This window comes from Esox lucius, chromosome 7 (genome assembly GCF_011004845.1).
Source record: "Esox lucius isolate fEsoLuc1 chromosome 7, fEsoLuc1.pri, whole genome shotgun sequence".
NCBI classification, from domain to species: Eukaryota; Metazoa; Chordata; class Actinopteri; order Esociformes; family Esocidae; genus Esox; species Esox lucius.
The window spans coordinates 30,877,193-30,904,905 of record NC_047575.1 but is presented as its reverse complement, the minus strand read 5'-3'; the positions used below and the strand labels follow the sequence as shown (position 1 = coordinate 30,904,905).

General features: G+C 39.5%; 2 protein-coding genes and 1 non-coding gene across 4 annotated transcripts; 2 read left to right on the top strand and 1 right to left on the bottom strand.

The window, feature by feature from the left end:
• Positions 1-111: 111 nt before the first annotated feature.
• On the bottom strand, positions 112-20,277 carry LOC105028965 (cytotoxic and regulatory T cell molecule). 2 transcript variants are annotated; one of them, XM_034293172.1, is made up of 13 exons: positions 9,925-9,981; positions 8,685-8,814; positions 6,650-6,787; positions 6,210-6,365; positions 5,907-6,026; positions 5,131-5,292; positions 3,715-3,912; positions 3,469-3,540; positions 3,004-3,078; positions 2,539-2,613; positions 1,893-2,045; positions 570-656; positions 112-421 (listed from the first exon to the last, which is right to left on the bottom strand). In XM_034293172.1, the coding sequence occupies exons 2-13, from the start codon at positions 8,728-8,730 to the stop codon at positions 255-257; spliced, it is 1,449 nt and encodes a 482-aa protein (XP_034149063.1). In that variant the 5' UTR covers positions 8,731-8,814; positions 9,925-9,981; the 3' UTR covers positions 112-254. The 2 variants fall into 2 exon arrangements, with proteins under 2 accessions (XP_034149063.1, XP_034149064.1); XM_034293173.1 differs by lacking the exons at positions 8,685-8,814; positions 9,925-9,981 and adding an exon at positions 19,505-20,277.
• On the top strand, positions 19,130-26,139 carry LOC105006577 (heat shock cognate 70 kDa protein). The gene is made up of 9 exons (XM_029120813.2): positions 19,130-19,242; positions 20,944-21,177; positions 21,342-21,547; positions 21,855-22,007; positions 23,891-24,446; positions 24,675-24,877; positions 25,096-25,294; positions 25,379-25,611; positions 25,712-26,139. Exons 2-9 carry the CDS (start codon positions 20,973-20,975, stop codon positions 25,916-25,918), a joined length of 1,962 nt encoding a protein of 653 aa, XP_028976646.1. The 5' UTR covers positions 19,130-19,242; positions 20,944-20,972; the 3' UTR covers positions 25,919-26,139.
• LOC114839592 lies at positions 24,938-25,031 on the top strand. Its single transcript, XR_003781990.1, has one exon. It is a non-coding gene; the product is annotated as a small nucleolar RNA SNORD14 (small nucleolar RNA).
• Positions 26,140-27,713: the final 1,574 nt, after the last annotated feature.

Below are 27,713 nucleotides of genomic sequence, written 5' to 3'. Positions count from 1 at the left end.
TACAATTTCCACAGAATAATTATTTTATTGTTTATTCTTCGTTGTTTTCAAGTTTTTCTGTATAAAAATAAACTTCTATAAAAAAACAAATACTAATATATAATAGCAGCTTATCAGCCTGTGTATGCACATTATTTAAACAATATTCCATAAAAAATATACAGTTTGCAAAATCTTAGTCATTTCTAAATCATAACTACTTTTTGAATTATCTTTATAAACACACACACACACTCATACAAGACTGAAATATTTCACAGTTCTGTCTCCTTAATCTGAGAACTTTGGGTTGCTCCATTTGTCTGTGGGACAACTTGAATTACAGGAGCCTCTTCTGTTATTTTTGTTAGTGATGGCGTCTTTGTCTCTGTTGCCATGGGTTCTTCAACAACATATTTTGTGAATCCAATCTGAAAGAGGCCTGAAAAAAGAAGGAATTGTTTACATGCAATTTCCAGTAGCATGCATTAGAGCCAGTTAATGATTGGACACTGTCACTGTGTTGTTGAATTGACAAACGTTTTTTTATAGGTTATCACAATAATCCTGCATCGTAGGATATAACATACCATTGGCCCTCCTCCCTCTGGATTGCTTCTCTTCATTGCTTGATTTTGATTTGCTGCTCTCCACAGATTGATCTGAGTCTTCATTTTCTAAAATGATCACAACAACAATAATTTCTGAACATTTAGATATTTAGTGGCGGACATACAGGTACAGTACATACTTTATAAGCCATAAACCAGGGGTGCACAACCCAAGTCAGGTGCTAGGCATAGCTTTTGATGTACACCTAAAAACAAAAAGATGCTATGGATGAAGGAAATCTAGCTCTGGTATTATACTCCATCAAATGTTTCAGTGTGGCCATGTACAATATCTCACTGTCCCCTCAAAATAACACAACACACAGCCATTAATGTCTATACCGCTGGCAACAAAAGAGAGTGACACTGTTATACAAGCTGTACACTCACTACTTTACATTGTAGCAAAGTGTAATTTCTTCAGTGTTGTCACATGAAAAGGTATAATCAAATATTAGCAAAAATGTGAGGAGTGTACTCACTTTTGTGACATACTGTAAGATGCCTTCAGATATTCTTCAACTAACTTGCATTTGGCAATACTATCTTTGTTCTTGGTTTGGCTTAAGTATCTTCTAAATGTTTGTGTCAAGAGGCAGGTTCGATTAATGTAGAAAATACACTTCGCTCTTTGAATTTATCCAATGCCACAATATAATAAATCTTAAACCATCTCTCATTGACTGAGTGTTATCATGAGATATGGGTAGACACCCACCTGTCTCAGTCAGTTAAAATAGTTTTGAAAATATCAAGATGGTGGCATTGGATTACTTCATGGAGAAAAACATAAATTTTTGTTAATTACAGAGCATTTTCTAAAATAAAAGGAAAGCCCAGCAACTGAAAACAGATATTTGGAAGATACTTATTTTGCCAAATCCATAACAGAGGTAATATTGACAAATGCAGGTAAGCTGAAACAACTTTGGTTGTGTCTTACAGACCAAAGGTTCCCTAAATATTTGACTTGATAATGCAGATCAACTGGCCAAGTTACTTAAACCTGGGTGGAGTTGCTTAAACATCAGCTTGTGATGCAACAGTGGCTCCCAGACACACGTCAGGGCACCTTTGTCATGCGGGCTCTTACATAAAGTTTCCCTGTATCATGCAAAGGAATAGCACGTTATGCTGTTTCATGCTATATCTAAAAGAAGTCCAATTTGAGTGAAATTTCAGAGACTTGAGCTGTGCACACCTGCCATAATCCAAAGATGTTAGGCCAAGATGACAATATTTGCAAGGTCAGTAGAAGATACTAAGCAGTTAGAGCTGATAGGTGTGCTGGTCTCTAGTTACCTTTCTTCCAGAGTATGTGAGCTCTTCTTAGCTTGAACCCGAAGAATGCTACTACTATTAGAAGACCAAGGATGAGGCACGTCACAAGGAAGATAAACAACTGAGTACTTCGATTATTTCCTTGCTGCCTCTCTGTCTCATCCAACAAAGTTCCTGTGAATGAGACCAACAGTGAAACTACAGCTATTTCTATTGTCTGGCATAGACAACACAATTAATAAGACACTGCTGACCAGATCTATAGACAATTCTGATATTTTTCCCTGTAATTGGCCTGGCCTGTATAAATGTAGTCTTGGATGAATATAATACCATGCAACTTTACTGTCCATACACTGAGGCTCAAAAGTATTTGGACAGTGAACCATTCCTTCTAGTTTTGGCAATGGCTATGAAGTTAAATGACAGACTGTCAAATTTATATTGAAGATATTCTAATCCATATTCTGGGATCAGTTTAGAAATTCCAGAACCTTTGTACATTTGGGGGAGATACACCTGAATACACCAGAATACAATTTAATCATGATGAGAGTCATAAGTAACATAACCACCAATCTGTTAGGAAAAACATACCCTCTTGCCAATCTGGTCATAGGGGTAAACATTTGTTCTGACACTAGGCTGTCAGTTTCTCTGGTCTTACCTGTGTCATTGCTGGAGTTGCTTCCTGTGTCATTATAAGGTGTGTTCATGGTGGTTTGGGACACTGACGACAAATCTATTGGTGATAACAGGGGAGGAATTCATGTTTTATATAGTAATTGTAGACTGTCATCTCATTCAGTAGTATATGGAATCTATTTGAGGATATAACAATATGCATTTTTAAAACAAATATGTTATTTGTATATAACAGATTGGATTTTACAACTATTGTTTTTACAGCTGTACATGTAAATGGCTTATATAACTATTTACTTTATTTTCAGGAAACAACTTACTGGTGTGAGAAGAGCTTAGTGATTTGAGCATTGAGCCAGTAACCTAAAGGATGCTTTTTCAAATGCCAGCACCAACAAGCTCACACAACTGTTTTTGTACCCTTGAGCAAGGGACATTACTGTGGTTGCTCTAAGGTGGATATCTTGCTCTATCTAATATCTCTTACCTCTAGCATTGGTGGAGTTGCTTCCTGTGTCATTATAAGGTGTGTTCATGGTGGTTTGGGACACTGACGACAAATCTATTGGTGATAACAGGGGAGGAATTCATGTTTTATATAGTAATTGTAGACTGTCATCTCATTCAGTAGTATATGGAATCTATTTGAGGATATAACAATATGCATTTTTAAAACAAATATGTTATTTGTATATAACAGATTGGATTTTACAACTATTGTTTTTACAGCTGTACATGTAAATGGCTTATATAACTATTTACTTTATTTTCAGGAAACAACTTACTGGTGTGAGAAGAGCTTAGTGATTTGAGCATTGAGCCAGTAACCTAAAGGATGCTTTTTCAAATGCCAGCACCAACAAGCTCACACAACTGTTTTTGTACCCTTGAGCAAGGGACATTACTGTGGTTGCTCTAAGGTGGATATCTTGCTCTATCTAATATCTCTTACCTCTAGCATTGGTGGAGTTGCTTCCTGTGTCATTATAAGGTGTGTTCTTTGTTTGAGACAATGACGACAAATCTACAGGATGTAACGGGACAGGTGTTAATACATTTTACAGTTATTTTAAACAGCACAGTCACCTTATTTATCAGTGAATAAAAAAAATCTCAGAGTAACATGAAAGTGAATTTTCTTCCATACATGCAGTATAGATGTTTTTTTACTTACATACTTTTTATATGAATTACTTACTTTCTGTGTTGAGTTGTGAGTAAGGGGTGGATGCTGGTGATCCCCTTGTACTGGACCAATTTATTACTGTAGCTGTTGGTGTTGCTTTTGACGCTTGTGGACTAGGCCAGTGGGAGACTGTTGTTGTGAGTACCTTATTTTGAAGTTGTTTACTGGTCCAATGAGAGGCTTTTGTGGTGAAGTGCGATTCTTCAGTGGCTGTAATATAAAATATAATTGTATTATATTTCAAGCCAACAAAATGTTGTCTTTTGATTATTAAGTGCTTGTATATTTAAATAAGGATTAAGAGGGTCTGTTTTATGAGCAATGTACCAAAGCTATATGCTATTCTTAGGCATAATGGATTGCAGAGTGCTGTATACCGCACTTATAAACCCCCATGATGCCTTTATTATAAACTATTAAAAAACCAGTTACCAAAGCAACTACAACAGTAAGTTATGATATGTCATACCTGTGATATACGGTATAGTATATCACAGTTCTCAGCCAATCAGGATTTAAACCATCCAGTTTATAAAAAGTTATAATGCAGTTAAAATAATACAATAAATTGAATAATATAATGTATCCAAATATACATGTAAATCCAAATGATTCAGTCTGGCATGATACTACAGTTCTCATACGCTATTTTAAACAAGGAGGATAAATACCCCACAGTGTCACTGTGCACTGAAACCACCAACATACCCACTTTCCTTTCACTGTTCCTCAAACAGACCACCGGAAGCAGAACTACTTTTCAAATAAGGGCTGATTTGTTTGTTTAATACTTTGTTAGATATTTCCACTACTCTCACTAGTGTCATCATTCTGTTGAGATCTTTATGTCACATTATTATGTCGTGATATGGAGAGGAGTCTTAAGTACACAGGAAACATTCAATCATGACACACTTCTCAGCTTCATCTCCAGGTGGCAGCATCAGCCAAGTCAGGGGCTCTGCCAGGAAGCCTACACTGAAGCCTTAAAACCGTAATGATCTGTCATAGCAGAGCTGTCCCTGGACTCGGGAATGTCTGCTCTCTCCTGGGCATATGACAAAATAACACTATTCTCCTACACCAGAGATTGGTAACAGGCGGAGTTATTATTTTTTGGCCCTCCAATGAGGACAAGTTTCCAGAAAGACCTCACCAACCAGATATTGTCCAGGAGTTTATCCCAAAAAAGTATTAGGTATTTGCATGTATATAATACATAATAATACATTCCACTTTATTCTTAAGATTACTGACCCGCCATAAAAAACAAATCAGTTATCATAGAAAAGTATTGAATTTGAGTTTGTGACAGTAGCCCCTTGCCAACCATCGCTATTTTCAAATATGATTTCTTACATTCAGCTTTCAATTAGCTTGGATACCATGTTGACAACTAAAAGCGTGAACAATAAACATGGTACTTACGGTTGGGTCCGATTTTCACAAAATTCATCAGAGATGAATTGTATAAGGCTGGATGATGAACAATGCATTTTATTGTGACTTTCCTCTTGTGGGACCGAAGAAGCAAGGTATCCATTGAAGAATATGTGTTTTTCACTTTCAAATACTGGGGTTGATGCTGAGCTTTATAACAAGAAAGGTGTTTTATTAACTTTTGACTAAACATTTTAAAATGTCATATGTAACAGGTCGTCATCAACAAAATCCACCATCCATATAAAACAGTGACCTTCACTGCCATTTACAGGAAAAATACAGAACTTTCACTTCCCTTTATTTTAAATGATGTACAGTGGGATGTGTGGGTAAATTAGTTTCATGGGGAAAATCTCAACAGGTTTTGAGGCCTTTCCTTTGGTTTTATTTCAGAACACCCTCACTCTCCTACTAAGTATTTTCCTATTCTTTACTTGTTTACTTTTTCACACTCTATGTTTTTTTGTTTTTATAAGACAAAAATGTTGAATACTGTAGTGATTTGCATGAAAGTCCAACACTTAAACTGACAACTTAAACTTAATCTTAGTCTTTCTCTAAACATTTACGTCCTGCAAAATACCTTTTTATTTAGCATTTATTTTGGGGTGGGATTACATATATATATTAATACTAGGCCTACAACCGTTAGAATTTACAAGTGAAATGTCAATAGGCTAGCTAGATGATCTCCTAGTATAATTGTTTGTGATTTTGGCTTCGCTAAACATAAAATACATCTAGTATAAAAGTTCACTTACCATCAATTTCTACCCCACTCCCCAACATCCATGATATTTTGGGAGGATGGCTGTTTGCCATTGCAGAACATTTGACAGCAGTTTTTCCATTATGTTCTGTTATCTCCAATTTTGGCTTACCTTAAACATGAAATAAAGTGATTTATAGATTCAGCTTAATTACCTGAAGGGGAATGAGGCAATCACTGTATTTACTGTTTTCCAACATCAATTGTCTCCTCAATAGAACAGTCTATGAGAAGGCTATGTGTTTCCTAATCTCCATTAGAGCATCGCAGTGATGACACATTAAGTCATACTTACCCAAGACAGTCACTTCAACCTTTTTTATTACAGGCTCTTTGTGACTGTAATGTAAACATGTGTAGAGGCCTCCATCTTTAAAGGTGACATCGGACACACTGATTGAAAAATCGGACTGAGACAGGTTGATTATCTTGTAGCGCTTGTCCTTCAGGGCTGTTAGTGTAGATAAGGGAAAGGCATGTCAGGAGATGACTTAACTGCTACTTACATACAATCTGAGTGGGAATAACAGAACATTGTTTCTATATAATACCACTATTATAAAAAAAGACCACTATTGTCATTCAAGTCATATAGCTGTCCAGATGAATAAATATCCACCCAAGTGATTATGTCTTGTATCGCTCATTTAGTAGGCTTACAATCTACATTCAAATGGAGATATTGCCTTGTAGATGCATCATATAACAGTCTACAGGTGATATTATAATCCTCACCCTTCTGATGATTGAAAAACATAACATGCCCGTCAGGATTCTTCCATTCCACATGGCTTTTGGCAGCATTTCTTATGTGACATGCCATGGTTAGTGTCTTACCCTCCATCAGGGTCATATGAGACACTGCAACAGATCCTGAAATGGGAAATATCAAAGACATGCTTTTATTGAGATAACAGATCATTTCAATTTGGAACATGATTTCAAAGTCACCCAACTTTTCAACAGCACATTTCTGTTATACACATTCACAAAGTCATGAAATATATTATAATGGATGGATTGTAATGAAAAGCAATCATATAAAACAGATTTAGCAGATGTACACAAATGAAACTGTGGACAGTGTAAATAACCTGGGCCCAGTTTCTAACTGCCACTGCACTGCACATACACCTACAGATCAGGCAGTCAACTTTCACACATCCTTCTGAGCGACAACTCAGACAGGAAATCAAATATTGTGTGGCCAGTCACTGTTCACATGAGGGTTGGGAAATAGAAAACAAAGATCTTGTGGTTTTCTTCACACTGTGTGTCATGTGCTTCGTATATGCTGCTGTTAAGGCCTACTGAATGGAAACATGAACTGTGGGGGCAAATTGACACCAGTGGTGTTGGTGGGCTTAAAGCAATTTGAAAAGTAACTGTTTATCAAATGTTGTGGTCTAGCAGAATCTCACGTACTTATCAAGGGCATGCTGCAAATAGCACAGACTGAAACCAAGTCAATTCCATGGGGGTGGTCTATGGGGGTATATGGAATTACCATGGCGTAGTATTAAGAAGTGAATTTTAGAACTGTCCGATTTAACTGAGGGTGCATTATGATAAGAAAACAAGTAGAGGATGTATTGCTGAGAAGTCTTTCTTTTTTATAATATCTCATGTTTTTTATGACTAACCTATGGTCATTTAGAAAACCACGTGTAACAAGTGACAATTAAACAGGTAGACAGTTTCTACTTGATATAATCCTCAGAGAATTTGAACAAACTGCCAGAGAAACCACAAGGTGGTTATCAGTAGTAGAGTATACATAGTATATAACACTGAAAAGGTCTAGCTTTAAAGATGTCATTGTAGTCAACAGTGGGTTGTTGTGCTTCTTAGTATATAAAACAATATTGGCTAGGCTGTAAATCTACAAACACCATCTTTCCAATTTGAGTTAATTTTAGTAACAGCAACGTTATGTCAAAATATGTTAAAATCATGGGTCCAATTACTCATCCAGTCATTCATCTTCACTTCAAGGCGCCTCCACAATTTCTATGAAAACAATGCAATGCTTTATAGCACAAGTGTCAATAAAATTTATTTTTATCTATTTGACCAGATGCACTGACATAAAGGAAGAATGAGGAATGGTATGCAATATCAAAATATAAACTATTAAAAAAGAAAATAAGGTAATCGCTATTTCAAAGATGTGATCAATACAATCCGCAATTTAACTTGTATTGTATATACAATCCGCAATGTAACTCTGTATTGTATATATGATCCGCAATGCAACTTGTATTGTATATACAATCCGCAATGTAACTCTGTATTGTATATATGATCCGCAATGCAACTTGTATTGTATATACAATCCGCAATTTAAGTCTGTATTGTATATACGATCTGCAATGTAACTTGTATTGTATATACAATCCGCAATGTAAGTCTGTATTGTATATACAATCCACAATGTAACTCTGTATTGTATATACGATCCACAATGTAACTCTGTATTGTATATACAATCCGCAATGTAAGTCTGTATTGTATATACAATCCACAATGTAACTCTGTATTGTATATACGATCCACAATGTAACTCTGTATTGTATATACAATCCGCAATGTAAGTCTGTATTGTATATACAATCCACAATGTAACTCTGTATTGTATATACGATCCACAATGTAACTCTGTATTCTATATACAATCCACAGTTTAACTCTGTATTGTATACATGCAGCCTATCTGGGTATTACTTAATTTTTTGTTTAAGACATAGTTTATAAGAAGTAGCCTACTCACCCCGTACAAACAAGACTAGGAAACAAAGCTGCAGCTTTAGTGCCATGTTGACTCTGTCAGATTCAGATGTGGATTTTCAGAGACACTTCCTCTCTTCTTTGCCTTTATATGACAGACTACTGCAAGGGGCCTTCCGTGACATCACAGAAAATGTTATGGGGTTTCCACACAATAAAATATATACATATATATAAACACAGCTACCCCTCCATCTTTCCCACGCCAAACAATCAAAAATGATCTGGGGGCATCCGTAAAAAAAAGTAGTTTGTGAAACTGGGAATTTGTCAACATGTGGAGAATCCCCAAAAAAATTACTACTTTGAGATTCCATTGAAATCGGATTCTCTCTGCTAAAATCACAACTGCCTTATCCCATTTGACCTCTGTAGAGGAATAAGACAGGTTTGTGCACTCTAATTTAGATCATCTCCCCTTATAAAGCTTCCCAGACAAATGTATACTTTCACAGGTTTCAAGCAAAGACTTTTAAGAGAAACTGAAATAAAACATTTTGTAGAAGCCTCCTGATAACACGGCTGGTAAGAATCGGGTTTTATTGCTGTATTTTACTCTAACTGTTCCATACTCATGTTCTTACTGCTTTGATATCAACTAGACTTATATTAATACAGATGTGCTCAAAAGTTTGCATACCCTTGGAGAATTGATAATGTATTTAAAGAAAACATGGGTGAGCAGGCAAAACTTTTAATTCTTCTGTATTCAACTCACATTCAACTGTAGGTCATAACAGAATGGCACAATCATAAAACAAAACATGGCAATAAAGAAAAAAGATTTACTGACCCCTGTTCAAAAGTCTGCATACCCTTAGTTCTTAATACTGTGCATTGCCCCCTTTAGCATCAATGACAGTGTGCAGTCTTTTGTAATAGTTGTCTATGAGGCCCTGAATTCTTGCAGGTGGTATAGCTGCCAATTCGTCTTGGCAAAATGCCTCCAGGTCATGCAAAGTCTTTGGTCGTCTTGCATGAACCACACATTTGAAATCTCCCCAGAGTGGTTTGGTAATAAAACACACAGGATAGATAAAATAGTGATTATAAAAATCCACAGGATAGGTAAACTGCACCTCTGTTAATCCAAAATGGATGGAGCACTTTTTTCTCTAAATGTTCTGTTGAGCCGCTAACATCCATGCTGTCATGTACAATGGATGCAATTTGGGGAAGTTTTGCTTCTGACTTTAATGATGTCAGATCTTGGGGATTCATACCATGTAGTAGTTGTCCATAGAGTGAGTCTTTGCCTCTTCTGATTTGTTGATGGAAACCTATGATATTATGAGAAATACATTTCCAGATACCTACAGATTAGAGACTGATAAGAAATATTTTACTGCTAAACTTCTGACCCACAGAAACTAACAAGGATACCTCAAAAAGCCACCTCCAAATGATTAACTGTTATGCTGAGGTGTACATTTAGATCCAAATAATTCTCTCAAGTGTCCTGCTGAGTTTGATGAGGACCACGCCTTTGGACTACCTGGCCTGGCGACTCATGCCTGTTCAAGTCCACCTAGCTGTGTTGCAGATCCAGTGTCATTCTGAGAATTCCTGCTGTCACTGCCCACAGCCCACCTGGTTGTGCTGCTGATCTGGATCATGGATCAAGACTCTGGACACAGCCCACCTATATTTATTGACCTGCTGGACATCTGCAAAAATATTGATGTAATCCAAAACATTTATGTACTTTAATCTTATATGTGTAACAACAAGCTATTGTAAAAAGGGGCTTCATACTTTTGATTGAATATAAAATTGTTTGTCAACTTTGACATTCAAAGATTTTGTGAATTCTGTCCTTATACAGTGCCCTCCACAAATATTGGCATCCTTAGTAAATATGAGCAAAACAAGATTTGAAAATGTTTTGCTATTTATCCTCTTGGTCTTTCTTTGAAAATTTTCACAAAAATCAAACCTTTAATTGAAGTCATTTAATTGAAAAAATACATTTGAAATAAATGTAATAAATATTTTTCTCCAAAACATGTGGCATGCCTAGAAATTATTTTGTGTAAAAGCCAAGTGTGTAAGTATATTCCGATTCATATTTTACATGTATAAGTTCACCTGAGGGATTCTAAAATTAAATCATGTGTACTCCAACCTTGTTACATAGAAGAAGACCCAGAGTATTTTCTAGAACATATATATATATTTTCAATTGTTTGATGTTAATTAAATGTTTGATTTGGTTAATATTTTAAATGAAAGATCAAGAGTATGAACAATGAAGTACTTCTAACTGAACTGAATTCTAATTCTTTTTGACGGCTGCATCAGAATACATCCCAAGGAATTAGAGGATCGTTGTTGTTCACTTGTTTTTGGTCATGAATGTTTGTTTCTTCTTTTTTTGGTGTATTTTCATATATTTAAAGAACAAAAAGCAGAAGTTCTTATATTGTTTGCTTGTATGTACAATCTTTTTTTTATTTTTTATTAAATGTTGATTGAACTTTATTTAAAATAACTTAATCTGCCTTCCAATTTAAACATTTTGAAACAACTTTAAAATAAAGTAACATTTGTTGTAGAGGCATTATAATTACCATCTTAAAGAATTAGCAGTGCCCCCCCTCCTCCTCCCCCGGTGGCTGAAACGAGTAATTGCATAATAACTTTTTTTAAATAACACAAAACAACTAAATGGCGGTAGGTAATACATCTGATTTCATATACTGCTTTAGTGAACATTCAAGCCCCCCCTGGCTCGAATGTCAAACTCCGCCTTTGAAAAAGTATACATGCATCCATTAGCAGCTGGGGTTCAAAGCATTTAAAACTTCCACCATTTTATTACCCAATCATATTAAACAGCCTAATTCTATTTTAACACTGCAAACTGGACAGTTTCAAGTGTGCTGGAAAAGTAACGTGATGAAATGTTAAGATTTAATTTTAAGCATTTTTGTTTTAATTAAATTTTACATACATTGAGCAACTGAAGTCAATGTTTTGGTTCAATATGTATGCATCTGCCACCCATACTCTTACTGAAATAACCATATCTTGAAATAACATAACTGCAACTTCTGTTCTGTTTCCTTGTATTGTATGCCAGTGGACCTGTGTGTATTCAGTTCCTCTACTGTATTTCTTGAATAATTATTGGCTACAATGACCTTTTATTTTGTATTCCTATTGAATATATTAATAGAGTGTATATTGTGTAATGTGGTTCAGACAGAAAAGCGTATGCACTTTTCTAGGTCCTGATTGGTCAGCTTGCCTGACACGCTCTGACAGGGTAATAAAAGGGTCTCAGCTGGAACCATACCTTTTTCCTCTTCAGTCTAACCCTTATAAGGACATGGTTGGACTTGCACTGATGTGTTCAAATGGTTTTGTTTCCTCATTGCATTGTGTGCCAGTATACAGTTGTGCTCAAAAGTTTTCTTACCCTTGGAGTATTGGTAATATATGTACCTTTTGTAAAGAAAACATGAGTGAGCAAGTAAAACACATGTATTTTTTTATTTCTTATGGGATTCACATTCAACTGTAGGTCATAACAGAATGGCACAATCATAAAACAAAATATGGCAACAAAGAAAAAAATTAACTGACCCCTGTTCAAATAGTTGTCTATGAGGCCCTGAATTCTTACAGGTGGTATAGCTGCCTATTCATCTTGCTTTTAAAATACCTCCAGGTCATGCAAAGTCTTGAATAGCGTGCTGCGCCTAGAAATTCTGTCCATAAAAATTACAAACAGAACTGGCGACAACGGGCAGCCCTGCCGGAGTCCAACATGCACTGGGAACAAGACTGACTTACTGCCGGCAATGCGGACCAAGCTCCTGCTTCGGTCGTACAGGGACCTGACAGCCCTTAGCAAAGGACCCAGGACCCCATATTCCCAAAGCACCCTCCACAGGATGCCGCGAGGGACACAGTTGAATGCTTTCTCCAAATCCACAAAACACATGTGGACTGGTTGGGCAAACTCCCATGAACCCTCCAGCACCCCGTAGAGGGTATAGAGCTAGTCCAGTGTTCCACGGCCCGGACGAAAACCACACTGTTCCTCCTAAATCGGAGGTTCTACTATCGGCCGTATTCTCCTCTCCAGTACCATGGCATAGACTTTCCCGGGGAGGCTGAGAAGTGTGATCCCCCTGTAGTTGGAACACACCCTCCGGTCCCCCTTCTTAAAAAGAGGGACCACCACCCCGGTCTGCCATCCCAGAGGCACTGTCCCCGACCGCCACGCGATGTTGCACAGGCGTGTCAACCAAGACAGCCCCACAACATCCAGAGAGTTGAGGTACTCAGGGCGGATCTCATCCAGCCCCGGTGCCTTGCCACTGAGGAGTTTCTTGACTACCTCTGTGACTTCAGCCCAGGTGATGGACGAGTCCACCTCTGAGCCCTCATCCTCTGCTTCCTCAATGGAAGACGTGACAGCGGGATTGAGGAGATCCTCGAAGTACTCCTTCAACCGCCCGACGACATCCCCAGTTGAGGTCAACAGCTGCCCACCTCTACTGTAAACAGTGTTGGTAGGGCACTGTTTCCCTCTCCTGAGGCGCCGGACGGTTTGCCAGAATCTCTTCGAGGCCAGCCAATAGTCCTTCTCCATGGCCTCACCGAACTCCTCCCAGGCCCGAGTTTTTGCCTCCACAACCACCTGGGCTGCAGTCCGCTTGGCCTGGAGTCCCTCAGGAGTCCCACAAGCCAAACAGGCCTGATAGGACTCCTTCTTCAGCTTGACGGCATCCCTTACTTCCGGTGTCCACCACTGGGTTTGGGGATTGCCGCCTCGACAGGCACCGGAGACATTACGGCTACAGCTCCGAGCGGCCGCTTCGACAATGGCGGTGGAGAACATGGTCCACTCGGACTCAATATCTCCAGCCTCCCTCGGGACCCAGTCGAAGCTCTGCCGGAGGTGGGAGTTAAAGATCTCTCTGACAGGAGACTCGGCCAGACGTTCCCAGCAGACCCTTACAGTACGCTTGGACCTGCCGAGTCTGTCCAGCTTCCTCCCCCGCCATCGGATCCAACTCACCACCAGGTGGTGATCAGTTGACAGCTCCGCCACTCTCTTCACCCGAGTGTCCAAGACATACGGCCGCAGGTCAGATGAAACGACAACAAAGTCGATCATCTACCTACGGCCTAGGGTGTCCTGGTGCCACGTGCACTGATGGACACCCTTATGCTTGAACATGGTGTTCGTTATGGACAAACTGTGACTAGCACAGAAGTCCAATAACTGAACACCGCTCGGGTTCAGATCTGGGGGGCCATTCCTCCCAATCACGCCCCTCCAGGTGTCACTGTCGTTGCCCATGTGGGCGTTGAAGTCCCCCAGTAGAACGATAGAGTCCCCAGTCGGAGCACTTTCCAGCACCCCTCCCAGAGACTCCAAGAAGGTTGGGTACTCTGCACTGCCGTTCGGCCCGTAGGCACAAACAACAGTGAGAGACCTATCCCCGACCCGTAGGCGCAGGGAAACGACCCTCTCGTTCACCGGGGTAAACTCCAACACATGGCGGCAGAGCTGGGGAGCTATAAGCAAACCCACACCAGCCCACCGCCTCTCACCAGTCCATCCTCTCTCAAGGAGTGGGGTTCCAGAGCCCAAGCCGTGCGTAGAGGTGATCCCGACTATCTCTAGTCGGAACCTCTCAACCTCACACACGATCTCAGGCTCCTTCCCCGCCAGCGAGGTGACGTTCCACGTCCCTAGAGCTAGTTTCCGTGTCCAGGGATCGGGTTGTCGAGGCCCCCGCCTACGACTGCCGCCCAATCCTCTCCGCACCGATCCCTTATGGTCCTTCCTGTAGGTGGTGAGCCCACAGGAAGGCGGCCCCACGTCGCTCGTTCGGGTTGAGCCCGGCCGGGCCCCATAGGGAAAGGTCGCATACGAGCCCCAACCCCGGGCCTGGCTCCAGGGTGGGGCCCCGGCTGCGCCATACCGGCCGACGTCACAGTGCTCAAAATGTTACTCATCATAAAAGGGTTTTGAATCGCTCTTAGTCTGACCCGTAGCCTAGGACCTGTTTGCCTTGGGAGACCCTACCAGGGGCATATAGCCCCAGACAACATAGCTCCTAGGGTCACTCGGGTACTCAAACCCCTCCACCACGTTAAGGTGGCAGTTCATGGAAGGGTACATATATATATATATTTAATCAATATATATACTGCTTCATATATACAGCTCTGGAAGAAATTAAGAGACCACTGTACCTTTTTCTTTCCTTTCCAAAAAAGATGAAAAGGACAGTTTTGAGTGAGGAAAAGAAGCAGTGGTCTCTTAATTTTAACCAAGCGTGCCGCACAAGCCCTGAAAAGTGAAGCCAAAACGTCTCGATCGCCCCCTGGTGAGTGGTCCCAGTATAGGTCATAAACCCCGCCCTCCCCATGTTATTCAATGGGACGCGAGACCAACTAAACAATTAAATTACCCTTCAAATATATTTTTTCCGAAGCTGGTTTCTGTCATTTACTGTAGTTTGTATCACGCTAATGTAAATTCAAGAGTTTGATTTTAAAATAAGTTGGTTTTTAGTTAGTTATTTAATGCTCTAAAAACGGTGGTGTGACGTCGTGATTCACAGCTGTGATTGACAGCTATCTGAGCCAAGTAGCCACTGAATCTTCGGAGGACTGAGGAGATTGGAACTTTACATTTAATCTCTAAATTTCTATAATTGATATAATTTCACACAGACATAATGGGTTGTTCTGCAGTACATTGTGCTAACCGATCTGGCATTTCCAATCAAACTTTGAATTTTTTTCGGTAAGTTAAATTTATAAGCTATTTAATTAGTAAATAAATGTAATGGGCTAGCTAACGTTAGCTAAAAGACAACAAGCCTCGTTAATAGCTAGCAGGTGATCGTTAGCTAGAAGTTACCAATTATTTTAGTATTAGGCCTATTCTAAATTAAGGTTAAACATGATGTAAGTTAGGCTATAACATATCGTCTAGGTTTAACAAGCAAAGGTTGTACTGTACTTGGACTTGCGATTGATTACGGTATGCGCATTCTGCGAGGGAGAGTGAGGGCGGGGCACAGGGGTGGGGCCGTTGATATCGCGGCTTTACGGCTTTACTTCCTGCTCGCTACTGCGCATAACTACTGCGCAGAACTGGTCCCAAGATCGCTATCTGCGCAGACGCAAGTCCAAGATGTCAGCGCTGTATCGGGACACTGGCGGCTTCAGTTTTCACCAATGGAAAAGAGCGAAAGGGCGTAGTCCATTTTTTTTACAGTCTATGATTTTAACCCATCTGTTCCTCACTCAAAAACTTCATTTTCAACTTTTTTGGAAAGAAAGAAAAAGGTGCAGTGGTCTCTTAATTTTTTCGGGAGCTTTATTGTATTTACATATTTATATGAATATATATATTGTACAAACCCGATTCCAAAAAAGTTGGGACACAAATGTGAATAAAAACAGAATGCAATGATGTGGAAGTTTCAAATTTCTATATTTTATTCAGAATATAACATAGATGACATATCAAATGTTTAAACTGAGAAAATGTATCACTTTAAGGGAAAAATAAGTTGATTTAAAATTTCATGGCATCAACACATCTCAAAAAAGTTGGGACAAGGCCATGTTTACCACTGTGTGGCATCCCCTCTTTTTTTACAACAGACTGCATACGTCTGGGGACTGAGGAGACAAGTAGCTCAAGTTTATGAATAGGAATGTTGTCCCATTCTTGTCTAATACAGGCTTCTAGTTGCTCAACTGTCTTAGGTCTTCTTTGTCGCACCTTCCTCTTTATGATGTGCAAAATGGGTGAAAGATCTGGACTGCAGGCTGGCCATTTTAGTACCCGGATCCTTCTTCTATGCAGCCATGACATTGTAATTGATGCAGTATGTGGTCTGGCATTGTCATGTTGGAAAATGCAAGGTCTTCCCTGAAAGAGACAACATCTGGATGGGAGCATATGTTGTTCTAGAACTTGGATATAACTGTCAGCATTGATGGGGCCTTTCCAGATGTGTAGGCTGCCCATGCCACACACACTCATGCAACCCCATACCATCAGAGATGCAGGCTTCTGAACTGAGCGCTGATAACAACTTGGGTTGTCCTTGTCCTCTTTAGTCTGGATGACATGGCGTCCCAGTTTTCCAAAATGAACTTCAAATTTTGATTTGCCTGACCACAGAACACTTTTCCACTTTGCCACAGTCCATTTTAAATGATCCTTGGCCCAGAGAAAACGCCTGCGCTTCTGGATCCTGTTTACATATGGCTTCTTTTTTGACCTATAGAGTTTTAGCCGGGAACGGCGAATGGCACGGTGGATTGTGTTCACCGACAATGTTTTCTGGAAGTATTCCTGAGCCCATGTTGTGATTTCCATTACAGCATCATTCCTGTATGTGATGCAGTGATGTCTGAGGGCCCGAAGATCACGGGCATCCAGTATGGTTTTCCGGCCTTGACCCTTATGCACAGAGATTGTTCCAGATTCTCTGAATCTTTGGATGATATTATACACTGTAGATGATGATAACTTCAAACTCTTTGCAGATATTCTCTGAGAAACTCCTTTCTGATATTGCTCCACTATTTTTCACCGCAGCATTGGGGGAATTGGTGATCCTCTGCCCAGCTTGACTTCTGAGAGACACTGCCACTCTGAGAGGCTCTTTTTATACCCAATCATGTTGCCAATTGACATAATAAGTTGCAAATTGGTCCTCCAGCTGTTCCTTATCTGTACATTTAACTTTTCCGGCCTCTTATTGCTACCTGTCCCAACTTTTTTTGAATGTGTAGCTCTCATGAAATCCAAAATGAGCCAATATTTGGCATGACATTACAAAATGTGTCACTTTCAACATTCGATATGTTATCTATATTCTATTGTGAATTAAATATACGTTTATGAGATTTGTAAATTATTCCATTCCTTTTTTACTCACAATTTGTACAGTGTCCCAACTTTTTTGGAATCAGGTTTGTATTATATATATATATATATATATATATATATATATATAATCAATTATGAATTGTGACTATAACAATAAAATGTGGAGAAAATGAAGGTGTCTGACTACATTTTCTCTCTACTGTATATTTATGTTTTTAGATGAAAGCCTTGCAATTACTTTTGAAGAGCAAACAGATTGCATGGCGCTATCACGTCAGCATGGACCAAGATCCCTAAGTAATGTGTCCAGCATCTGCTTGAATCCCTGTAGCAAAGAATTCAGGTTGTCTTGGAGGTAAAGGGGAATCCAAGCCAGTACTAGATAGCTGTGGGATGTAGGGTTCCACTTATTAAAGTGTACTCACACCTAGATTAAAAAACCTCCAGTCTTCCATTGTGTAGATCTGTAAATAAAATTTTGTGGGCAGGTTTTTGGTATACTGGGGCAGAAAGAAAATAATCTGGTATCACAGAGACCAATTTAGGTTAAACACAACATTTATTATAAAAAGTCACAAGTTGTTGTTTCCAGTGAGTGGCTGTTGAAGAAAAGTGGCAAAAACCTAGATGGCAGAGAAAGATTCTGTTAAGAAAGCACACATTTTTTTAATGTGTGTAATAAAATTCTCCCTGCCCCTATTTTAAGCAACAGCATTTCAATTTTGTGACTTTGACTAAAGTTAAACAAATGTAGGTTACTGTTCAGAACCCACTCCTCCTTTTAGAACAGAATCAGAGCACAGAGATCAGAGTTTTAATTGAGAACATTTCACAGAATGTCAATTTCTTTCTCCAAAGGCTTTCATAGACACTTGGCTTCCTCTGCCCATGGGCAGTGCAACTGCTGATTTAATGCCTCATAGGTATAGCGACCAGTGGCCTATTTGTTTCCCAATATCGGTTTTGCGCACAGATGCTTTAATAGCAAAAGAACACCTCTTTTGAATGACTCTTTTTGGTGAACAAATTGCATTAATGAAAGTAGCAGTACATTGGGCTCCTTGATTTCCTTTGTTTTTAAGCTCAAATAATGATCATTTGCGAAAACGTATCCACTAAAAATGGTGTATCCACACTACAGAATAAATACATTGTGGGAAGAGCATGTCTACAAGCATTATTCCAATAGGGTAGTCAGCGATCAGTCAGCGAATTAATAATTTGGACGGGTGAGATGTAACCTGTTTGAATGTGCATTTCACACTCTAAAATATTAATATACTTTTTTCCGTTTTTCCATTGTTTTCCGGTTATTTTAAGCATTTTGAACGAAAAGCCGTTTGTGAGTCAAATTAGACAACACTTTTAGCTTGACATCTTCCAGAAGAATTGGTTCACTAAAAATACTCTGGGTGGGAACGAAAAAAATACACCTATACTGCCCTCTACCGCTCAGAAATACTGAAACATATCAAACAGCGAACCTGGAAGTGCAGAATTCAACCCGCAGGTGCGACGAGTTATTGTAAGCTGATTGGTTCACAAGATTTGCGGAAGAGGCTACATGAGCACTTAACGCCGGCATCTTCTTTTCTCATTCATTGAGTGGCGGAGACAGCGCACAGCATTCATACAGAATTTCCTCCATCACATCCAGGTAATCAAAGCAAAATGTTTTAATACGTTGCGGCCTCCATTCATGTCGTTGACATGCAGATTCGTTTTATTTTCATACAATGATTTATTAGCTATACTTATTCGGTTGATTGTTTCCTTAAAATTTAAAATCTAAATTGAATATACATGTATCGATGAAGAATATTTCAGTGTTGTATTCACCGTATGTCTATTTAACCATTCGCCTAGACTTCAAACTTTAATAGAATGCCAGATGCAGTCTAGAAAATGTCATAGCCTACCGGTGAAATGGCCGCAATTTTAATGTGCTTGGATGCGGAGCCAGTGGAAATGCAGTGCTCAGCTTTGTCCTTCAGAATCCCTGTTGGGGGAGGGAGTCAAACACGTGCCTCCCACTTCCCCAATGGACAGAGATCATCCCATAAATCTCTTTTGTGATTCTTGCCAACCTAGTTGATGCCAAGACATGATATTGAAAACGGTTCGATTGTTTTATGATTTAAAAAAAAGGCTATGAAGTAGTCGGTTCATGACGTTTTAAAATAAATGAAACATTTGGGTTTCTAGAAGTGTACTTGCACCGTTATTTGCAGCCGTACCCCCTATGGTTGGTATGTCCTTGGAAATTCCCTAACGTCATAACGTGTCATTGTCAACTTCGTGGTACACAGCAAATTTCCCATGGCACTGCAGTAGCCCAGCCTTAAGTGTCAGGCGGTCACTGGCAGTGCACCCTGTATGCTTCTTGCCTCGTATAAAATGGCTGCCTGACCAAGGGCATATGAGTGAGGATGTTATTGGAGTGGACACGTCTTATTTTATTTTTCAAATTGTTCTTACTAATTGGGGCTTGCAATTGACCTGCTTCTAACATTGAGGGGAACATGTCCATGCCTATTCCATTGGCTTGCTCCTAAAAAGTCAGCACATACTGTTTTCTCAAACATGATTCCTTGCCTTTCTTAGGAATTACAATTAATTCTTGGGAATACATTTAAACAAATTGAGTTGCAAAATATCTGTATAGAGGAAGCTGATCATAATCCATTGTGTGACTCATAAACCACAGTGCAAAGACTAGTGCCATTTCCAGTGCAACTTACCCCAACACTTATAGGCTGCCACTGTTTATGATAATGTGGGCCTGTATTAATCTAGATTAATGCCAGCTGATCTCTCTGTCAAACCACCAACACACTTAAACCCACCTGCACAAAGCTGATCTCAATTGCAGCCATTATTGGCCTCGCTTGGCCCCATGTCACAAGGTTGTATAAACAATTCCTGGAAATGTAACATTCTTCCGTGGCCTGCCTACTCAACAGACATGTATCCCATTGAGCATGTTTGTAATGCTCTGGATGAACATGGAAAACAGGGTGTTTCAATTCTCACTGACATCTAGCAACCTAATACAGACATTTTAGAGGAGTGGTATTACTTTCTACAGGTCACATTAACAGCCTGGTCAACTCTGCAAAGGAGTTTTGTCGTGCCGCATGAGGCTAATGGTGTTCACACTTGTCTGAGCCATTCCAGTACTTTTTATTTTTTGGTATTTGTGACTAACAAATGCATATCTGTATTCCCTGTCATGTGAAATCCCTTGAATTACCCGATTTAATGAATTCTAATTTACTGATGTCATTGTATTAAACAATGACATCCAAACTTCAACTCAGTAAAGTATTTTAAATTGTTGACTGTTTTTTTTTCCCAGTGTAGTATCTATCTATTCTCGCAGCAACTATGTCTAAGGGAACTGCAGTTGGCATCGATCTTGGAACCACCTACTCCTGTGTAGGTGTGTTCCAGCATGGCAAGGTTGAGATCATTGCCAATGACCAGGGCAACAGGACCACTCCGAGCTATGTTGCCTTCACAGACTCAGAAAGGCTAATTGGTGATGCTGCCAAGAATCAGGTTGCCATGAACCCCTGCAACACAGTATTTGGTAAGTTTATTTTCTGCAAAGGTCGGTGGGTGGGTGCGCAGGCATGTGGTTAAACCCGGCTATGTATCTTTACTGTGATGCCAATTATTGTGCCAGTCAAGGTCAATTGGTTTGGTGTTAACAGTTTCTCTATAATTCAATTGTTTTAACTTTGCATATTTCAGATGCTAAGCGTTTGATTGGCAGACGGTTTGAGGACACCGTTGTTCAGTCTGACATGAAGCACTGGCCCTTCAATGTCATCAGTGACAGTGGACGCCCTAAAGTGGAGGTTGAATACAAAGGCGAGACCAAGAGCTTTTACCCTGAGGAAATCTCCTCTATGGTGTTGGTCAAAATGAAGGAGATTGCAGAGGCCTACCTGGGGAAGGTGAGTTTGAAATGCATTGCATTTTAAGATCAGGAATATGCGTACCTGTTGTTGGTACAATTTGTTTGACTGAAATTGCCTGGGGTTGTCCGGCATTCACATAACAGTCAAAGCTGATCCATGATTAGATCTTCAATGTGTCATTTGTCACAAAGTGAGTTATTTGCAGATGGTTTGTGACCCAGCAATATGAAACATTTGAATTGATTCACTGACTGATGCCTGCTACTTTTGGATTGGGATTAATACATTTTAGATCATCATTAGACTTATTGACGATTACTCTTTTTCACCCTTATTTTTGCAGACTGTATCCAACGCTGTTGTAACAGTGCCAGCTTACTTCAACGACTCTCAACGGCAAGCAACCAAAGACGCTGGAACAATCTCTGGTCTGAATGTTCTGCGAATCATCAATGAGCCAACTGCTGCTGCTATTGCTTATGGCTTAGACAAAAAGGTGAAACCTATATTCTTTTAAAAACATGTATTTTACCTTCATACAGAGAAATCAACGGAGACCAATGTCTCTTTTGCAGCTGAGGCCTGTACTACAACAATAAAAATGTATTCAAAATGGAAATAAGACATGCAGTACCAGTCAAAAGTTTGGACACAACTACTCTTTCAAGGGTATTTCTTTATTTTTACTATTACTATTTTTACTATAAAACACAGAATCATGTAGTAACTAAAGTACTAAACAAATCAAAATACATTTAAAAATGTTAATCATTCAAACTAGCCACCTTTGCCTCTGACAGCTTTGCACACACTTGGCATTCTCTCAACCACCTTCTTGAGGTAGTCATCTGGAATGCTTTTCCAAAAGCCTTGAATGAGTTGCCACATACAGGTGCATCTCAAAGAATTTGAATATTGTGGAAAAGTTATTTTTTTCTTCTCGTAATTCAAATCAAAACAATACATATTATACATTCATTAAACAAAGTGTATTATACACTTGATGTATTATATATTTTTCTATATTATAATTTTTTTTTATGCTAATATTTTGAGGTACTGGATTTTTGATTTCCGTGAGCTGTAAGCCGTAATCTTTAAGATTGAAAAATGTCAAGCCTTTTTTGTTTCACTTTGTGTAATGAATCTAGAATATATAAAAGGCGTCACTTTTTGATTTGAATTCCTTAAAAAATTTACTTTTGCACGATATTCTAATTTTTTCAGATGCACCTGTATGCTGAGCACTTGTTGGCTTCTTTTCCTTCACTCTGGGGTCCAACTCATTCCAAATAATCTCAATTGGGTTGAAGTTGTGTGGAGGCCAGGTCATCTCAGACAGCACCATCACTTCTTTGATCAAATAGCCCTTATTCAGCCTGAAGATGTTTTTGGTCATTGTTTATTAAAAAACAAATGATAGTCCTGCTAAGCTACAACCAGATGGGATGGTGTATTGCTGCAGAATGCTGTGGTAGCCATGCTGGTTGAGTGTGCCTTGAATTCTGAATAAATCACTGACAGTGTCACCAGCAAAGCACCCCCACACCATTACACCTCCTCCACCATGCTCCATGGTGGGAACCACACATGTGGAGATCATCCATTCACCCACTTTGTCAACTTAAGTATATAAAAGACAGTGATGTGTACACATATTTGTACCAGTGATAATGACCTAGAAAATAGCATATAAAAATACATGCCCATTTTGAATTTGATGCCAGCAACATGTTTCGAAATATAGGGACAGGGGTATGCTTACCACTGTGTTGCATCCCCTCTTCTTTTAACAATACTCTGTAAGCATAATGCCGAATGTTTTCAATAGGCCTGTTTAGCAGCCAGACTCTTAATACAGAGCCATGCTGTTGTAATACATGCAGAATGTGGCTTGGCTTTGTCTTACTGAAATAAGCAATACCTCCCCTGAAAAAGACAGTCTGGATGGCAGCATATGTTGCTCCAAAACCTGTATTTATTGTTCAGCATTAATGGTGCCTTCACAGATGTTCAAGTCATCCATGCCATGTGCACTAATGCACCCCCATACCATCACGGATGCTAGCTTTTGAACTGTGTGCTGATAAAATGCCTCTTCTCTTTAGCTCAGAGGATGCAGTGTCCATGATTCCTGTGTCACAGCTTTTTTTGCAATGTGTTGCTGGCATCAAAATCAAAGTCTGCATAAATTTTCCAAGAAGCAATAAAATTTTTCAGTTTCAACATTTGATATGTTGTGTTGGTACTATTTTCTATTGAATAGTGCAACCAATGGCTAAATACCTTTGGTCTACTGTTACATTCCGCCATAGGTAGTGTCCTAAGATTTGTATTTTTTTTTTTTATGCACATATTGAATATTTTCTCCTGTTTTAGGTTGGTGCTGAAAGGAATGTACTCATCTTTGATCTTGGAGGTGGCACTTTTGATGTGTCCATCCTGACCATTGAGGATGGCATCTTTGAGGTCAAGTCCACAGCTGGAGACACCCACCTGGGTGGGGAAGACTTTGACAACCGCATGGTAAACCACTTCATTGCAGAGTTCAAGCGCAAGTACAAGAAAGACATCAGTGACAACAAGAGAGCTGTTCGCCGTCTCCGCACTGCATGTGAGAGGGCAAAGCGCACCCTGTCCTCAAGCACCCAGGCCAGCATCGAGATCGACTCTCTGTACGAGGGAATCGACTTCTACACCTCCATCACCAGGGCTCGCTTTGAGGAACTCAACGCAGACCTTTTCCGGGGCACCCTGGACCCAGTTGAGAAATCCCTCCGCGACGCCAAGATGGACAAGGCCCAGGTCCATGACATTGTCCTGGTTGGAGGCTCCACTCGTATCCCCAAGATCCAGAAACTGCTCCAAGACTTCTTCAATGGCAAAGAGCTTAACAAGAGCATCAACCCAGATGAGGCTGTGGCCTATGGTGCAGGTGGGATGACTTGTAATCTTATTTTCATTCTGTAGCTAATGAGCTGCTGTAAGTTACCATACCAATAGTCCCGCTGTGATTATGTTTATTCCTCCCATTCGTAGTTTCCACCAGAGGTTAAAAGACCAAAGATGGCCAACACCTTCCTTGGATGTCTGAGCGACAATTAGGTTACTGTGGTGCTACAGATAGTCTTTACTTGTCTAACCTTTCCAATCCCATTCACAGCTGTCCAGGCAGCCATCCTCTCAGGTGACAAGTCTGAGAATGTCCAGGACCTGCTTTTGCTAGATGTCACCCCACTGTCCTTGGGTATTGAGACAGCAGGAGGTGTCATGACTGTTCTGATCAAACGTAACACCACCATTCCAACCAAGCAGACCCAGACATTCACCACCTATTCTGATAATCAGCCAGGGGTGCTCATTCAGGTGAGAAAGGCCTCCCTGAGATGTCCATTTCAGGGCAACTTGTTTCCCTCCCTGGTCTGTTTGCTGTGATGAAGTTTATTCCTCCCATTCGTAGTTTCCACCAGAGGTTGAAAGACCAAAGATGGCCCAATACCTTCCTTGGATGTCTGAGCGACTATTCAAATAGTACTACTTATTTGAAGATGATGCATATTGTGCTAATATTGAGTATCTTTCAGGTGTATGAAGGTGAGCGGGCCATGACAAAGGACAATAACCTTTTAGGCAAATTTGAGCTGACTGGAATCCCACCTGCACCTCGTGGTGTTCCGCAGATTGAGGTCACCTTTGACATTGATGCTAATGGCATCCTTAATGTTTCTGCTGTTGATAAGAGCACTGGGAAGGAAAACAAAATCACTATTACCAATGACAAAGGTAAATAATAAAATAAAACAAACTTCAATATAATATGCTCATTTAGATATTGGGTGTACCATTAACTTTAAATTGTTTGACCAGGTCGTCTAAGCAAGGAAGACATTGAGCGCATGGTCCAGGAGGCTGAAAAGTACAAGGCTGAAGATGATGTGCAGCGTGACAAGGTTTCCTCCAAGAACTCTTTGGAGTCCTATTCTTTTAACATGAAATCCACTGTGGAGGATGAGAAACTGCAGGGCAAGATCAGCGAAGAGGACAAGACTAAGATCCTGGACAAGTGCAATGAGATTATTGCTTGGCTGGATAAGAACCAGGTACAGTATATTGCGGAGTCCATTCATTTAAACAAAACGATCAGCCATAGTGTGTCAAGAAAAGTAATTAATACATGTTAACCTATTTATATTTTTCAAGACTGCAGAAAAGGAAGAATATGAACATCAGCAACAAGAGCTGGAGAAGGTGTGCAACCCTATCATCACCAAGCTGTACCAGAGTGCCGGTGGTATGCCCGGTGGTATGCCTGGTGGAATGCCAGGCGGCTTCCCAGGTGCTGGCAGTGCTGGTACCGCTCCTGGAGGTGGGGGATCATCAGGCCCCACCATTGAAGAAGTGGATTAAATCCAATGTTTCATTCAACCAAATGATAAAACAAAGCATGTAACCCCAGAGGCCAATCTGTAAAGCCAAGGCTGGTCATTGGCTGAGGAATTTAAACTGATAATCGCTGCTATGTATGTTTTGGATACTTGAAGGTGTACACTGTCAAAGACAGTGGTATTTTAAGAAAGAAAAGTTTGTCTATACATTTTGGGTCCTGGTGAATAAATTATAATGTCAAACCACATTTTCATCCAAACTTCTTCAAGTAATGTCTTTTATTCAGGTTTGATGGAAACGTGAAATACTGGTGCAATATCACAAGTGTTCGTTCGACATGGTAGGATGTTTTTATGTCTGTAAAATTAATTTTAACAATTGAAGTGAACATTTTTTACACTGTAGTGAAAAAAGGCATTAAGAGTTTATAGGATGTTAGAATACGTTATACACTTGATGGATGGTGATGATTCACATTTCTAATAAATATGGAGGGTTTTCTTTGAATGCTGGTGATATGATTGACACTTGGCATGTAGTTATCAAATAAGTGTTACTACTCGTCCTTCCATCTCTTATTATACATATAATTAGCTATTTCTTGCAACAGTTTTAGTAACAAATGTATGGGCACATGATGACATTGATGGAAGCACTAAAAAAAATCATGTATGTTATCACGTACAATAACATGTACATTTTGTGGAAATCCCTTTGGTGGGAAAACGTTTAGCACATTTGATCATGGAATCCGATGGTATAATGTTAATCAGATCACTGACATTTTAGTTACCATATTGAAAAACCCATTAAATGCTGAGAGCAGACCATTGGCAAAATTCTTGTCAAGGCTTCAGAACGTTTTCAGTTATAGTGGCATTTCAGCATGGTATTATGAAGAGGAAACAACTTTACTAGAACACATTCTAAAATCACAAATATCCTCGCTTTATGATGTAATGTAAGATTAGAACTGTAGAAACAGCAATATTTGGTCGAAGTTTCTGTAATGGAAATCTCAACAGCTCAAATCGGAAGTAATCGTTAAATAAATTTAATCTGTTAACAATTTTACTCACCCGTTGAATTCATTATTACCAATTAAGGCTCACCTAATGATTAACGGTAAACTCTTATTCTAGAAGGATAGAATACTTCATGACCCGGCAGTAATTATTGTTTCCTGCGTCACAATATTTTGTGTTCAGTTAAAGTAGGTCACAGCTGGATGGGCTAAAGGCATCTAGATTCTGCGTCAGTCTGCGGAACAGTACTGCGTCCCCTACTGGATATAAATCTGTGTTACATGAGTTCGGAAATTTGCGAATTAATGACTCACTGATATTCAGTAATTAATGAGTATCAGTGAGCTAAGACAAATCAAGTTTAAACGTTATGTCCCGCTTATCTACCCATATGCGGGCCAATTGCACTACTTGTGTTGTCGACAAAATAGTATTATGATCTCCACTAAGAAAATATGTTAACTTTCGGACGGCTGCGACGACGCCCTCGTAAAATGTCTAAATATTTTGTACATCCTACAGAACACACCCAACCCCACCTCAGCTGAAACTTCTTTTTCAATGTTTTGAATGGGGGTCTTGCAGCAGCTCATCATACTCCCATATATTTGACCTCAGAACATTTAAAATGATAATTTTACAGAAATATTAACAAATATGAATTATTGTTACTGTGTACACGCTAAGTGTTTTCAAATATGAATTCAGGTCATTTTAAAATGTTCCACTATTACGTGGGAAGTATTCATCATATCGGACGTGACCCGGAAGTACTTCTCAGTGTTTTTTGA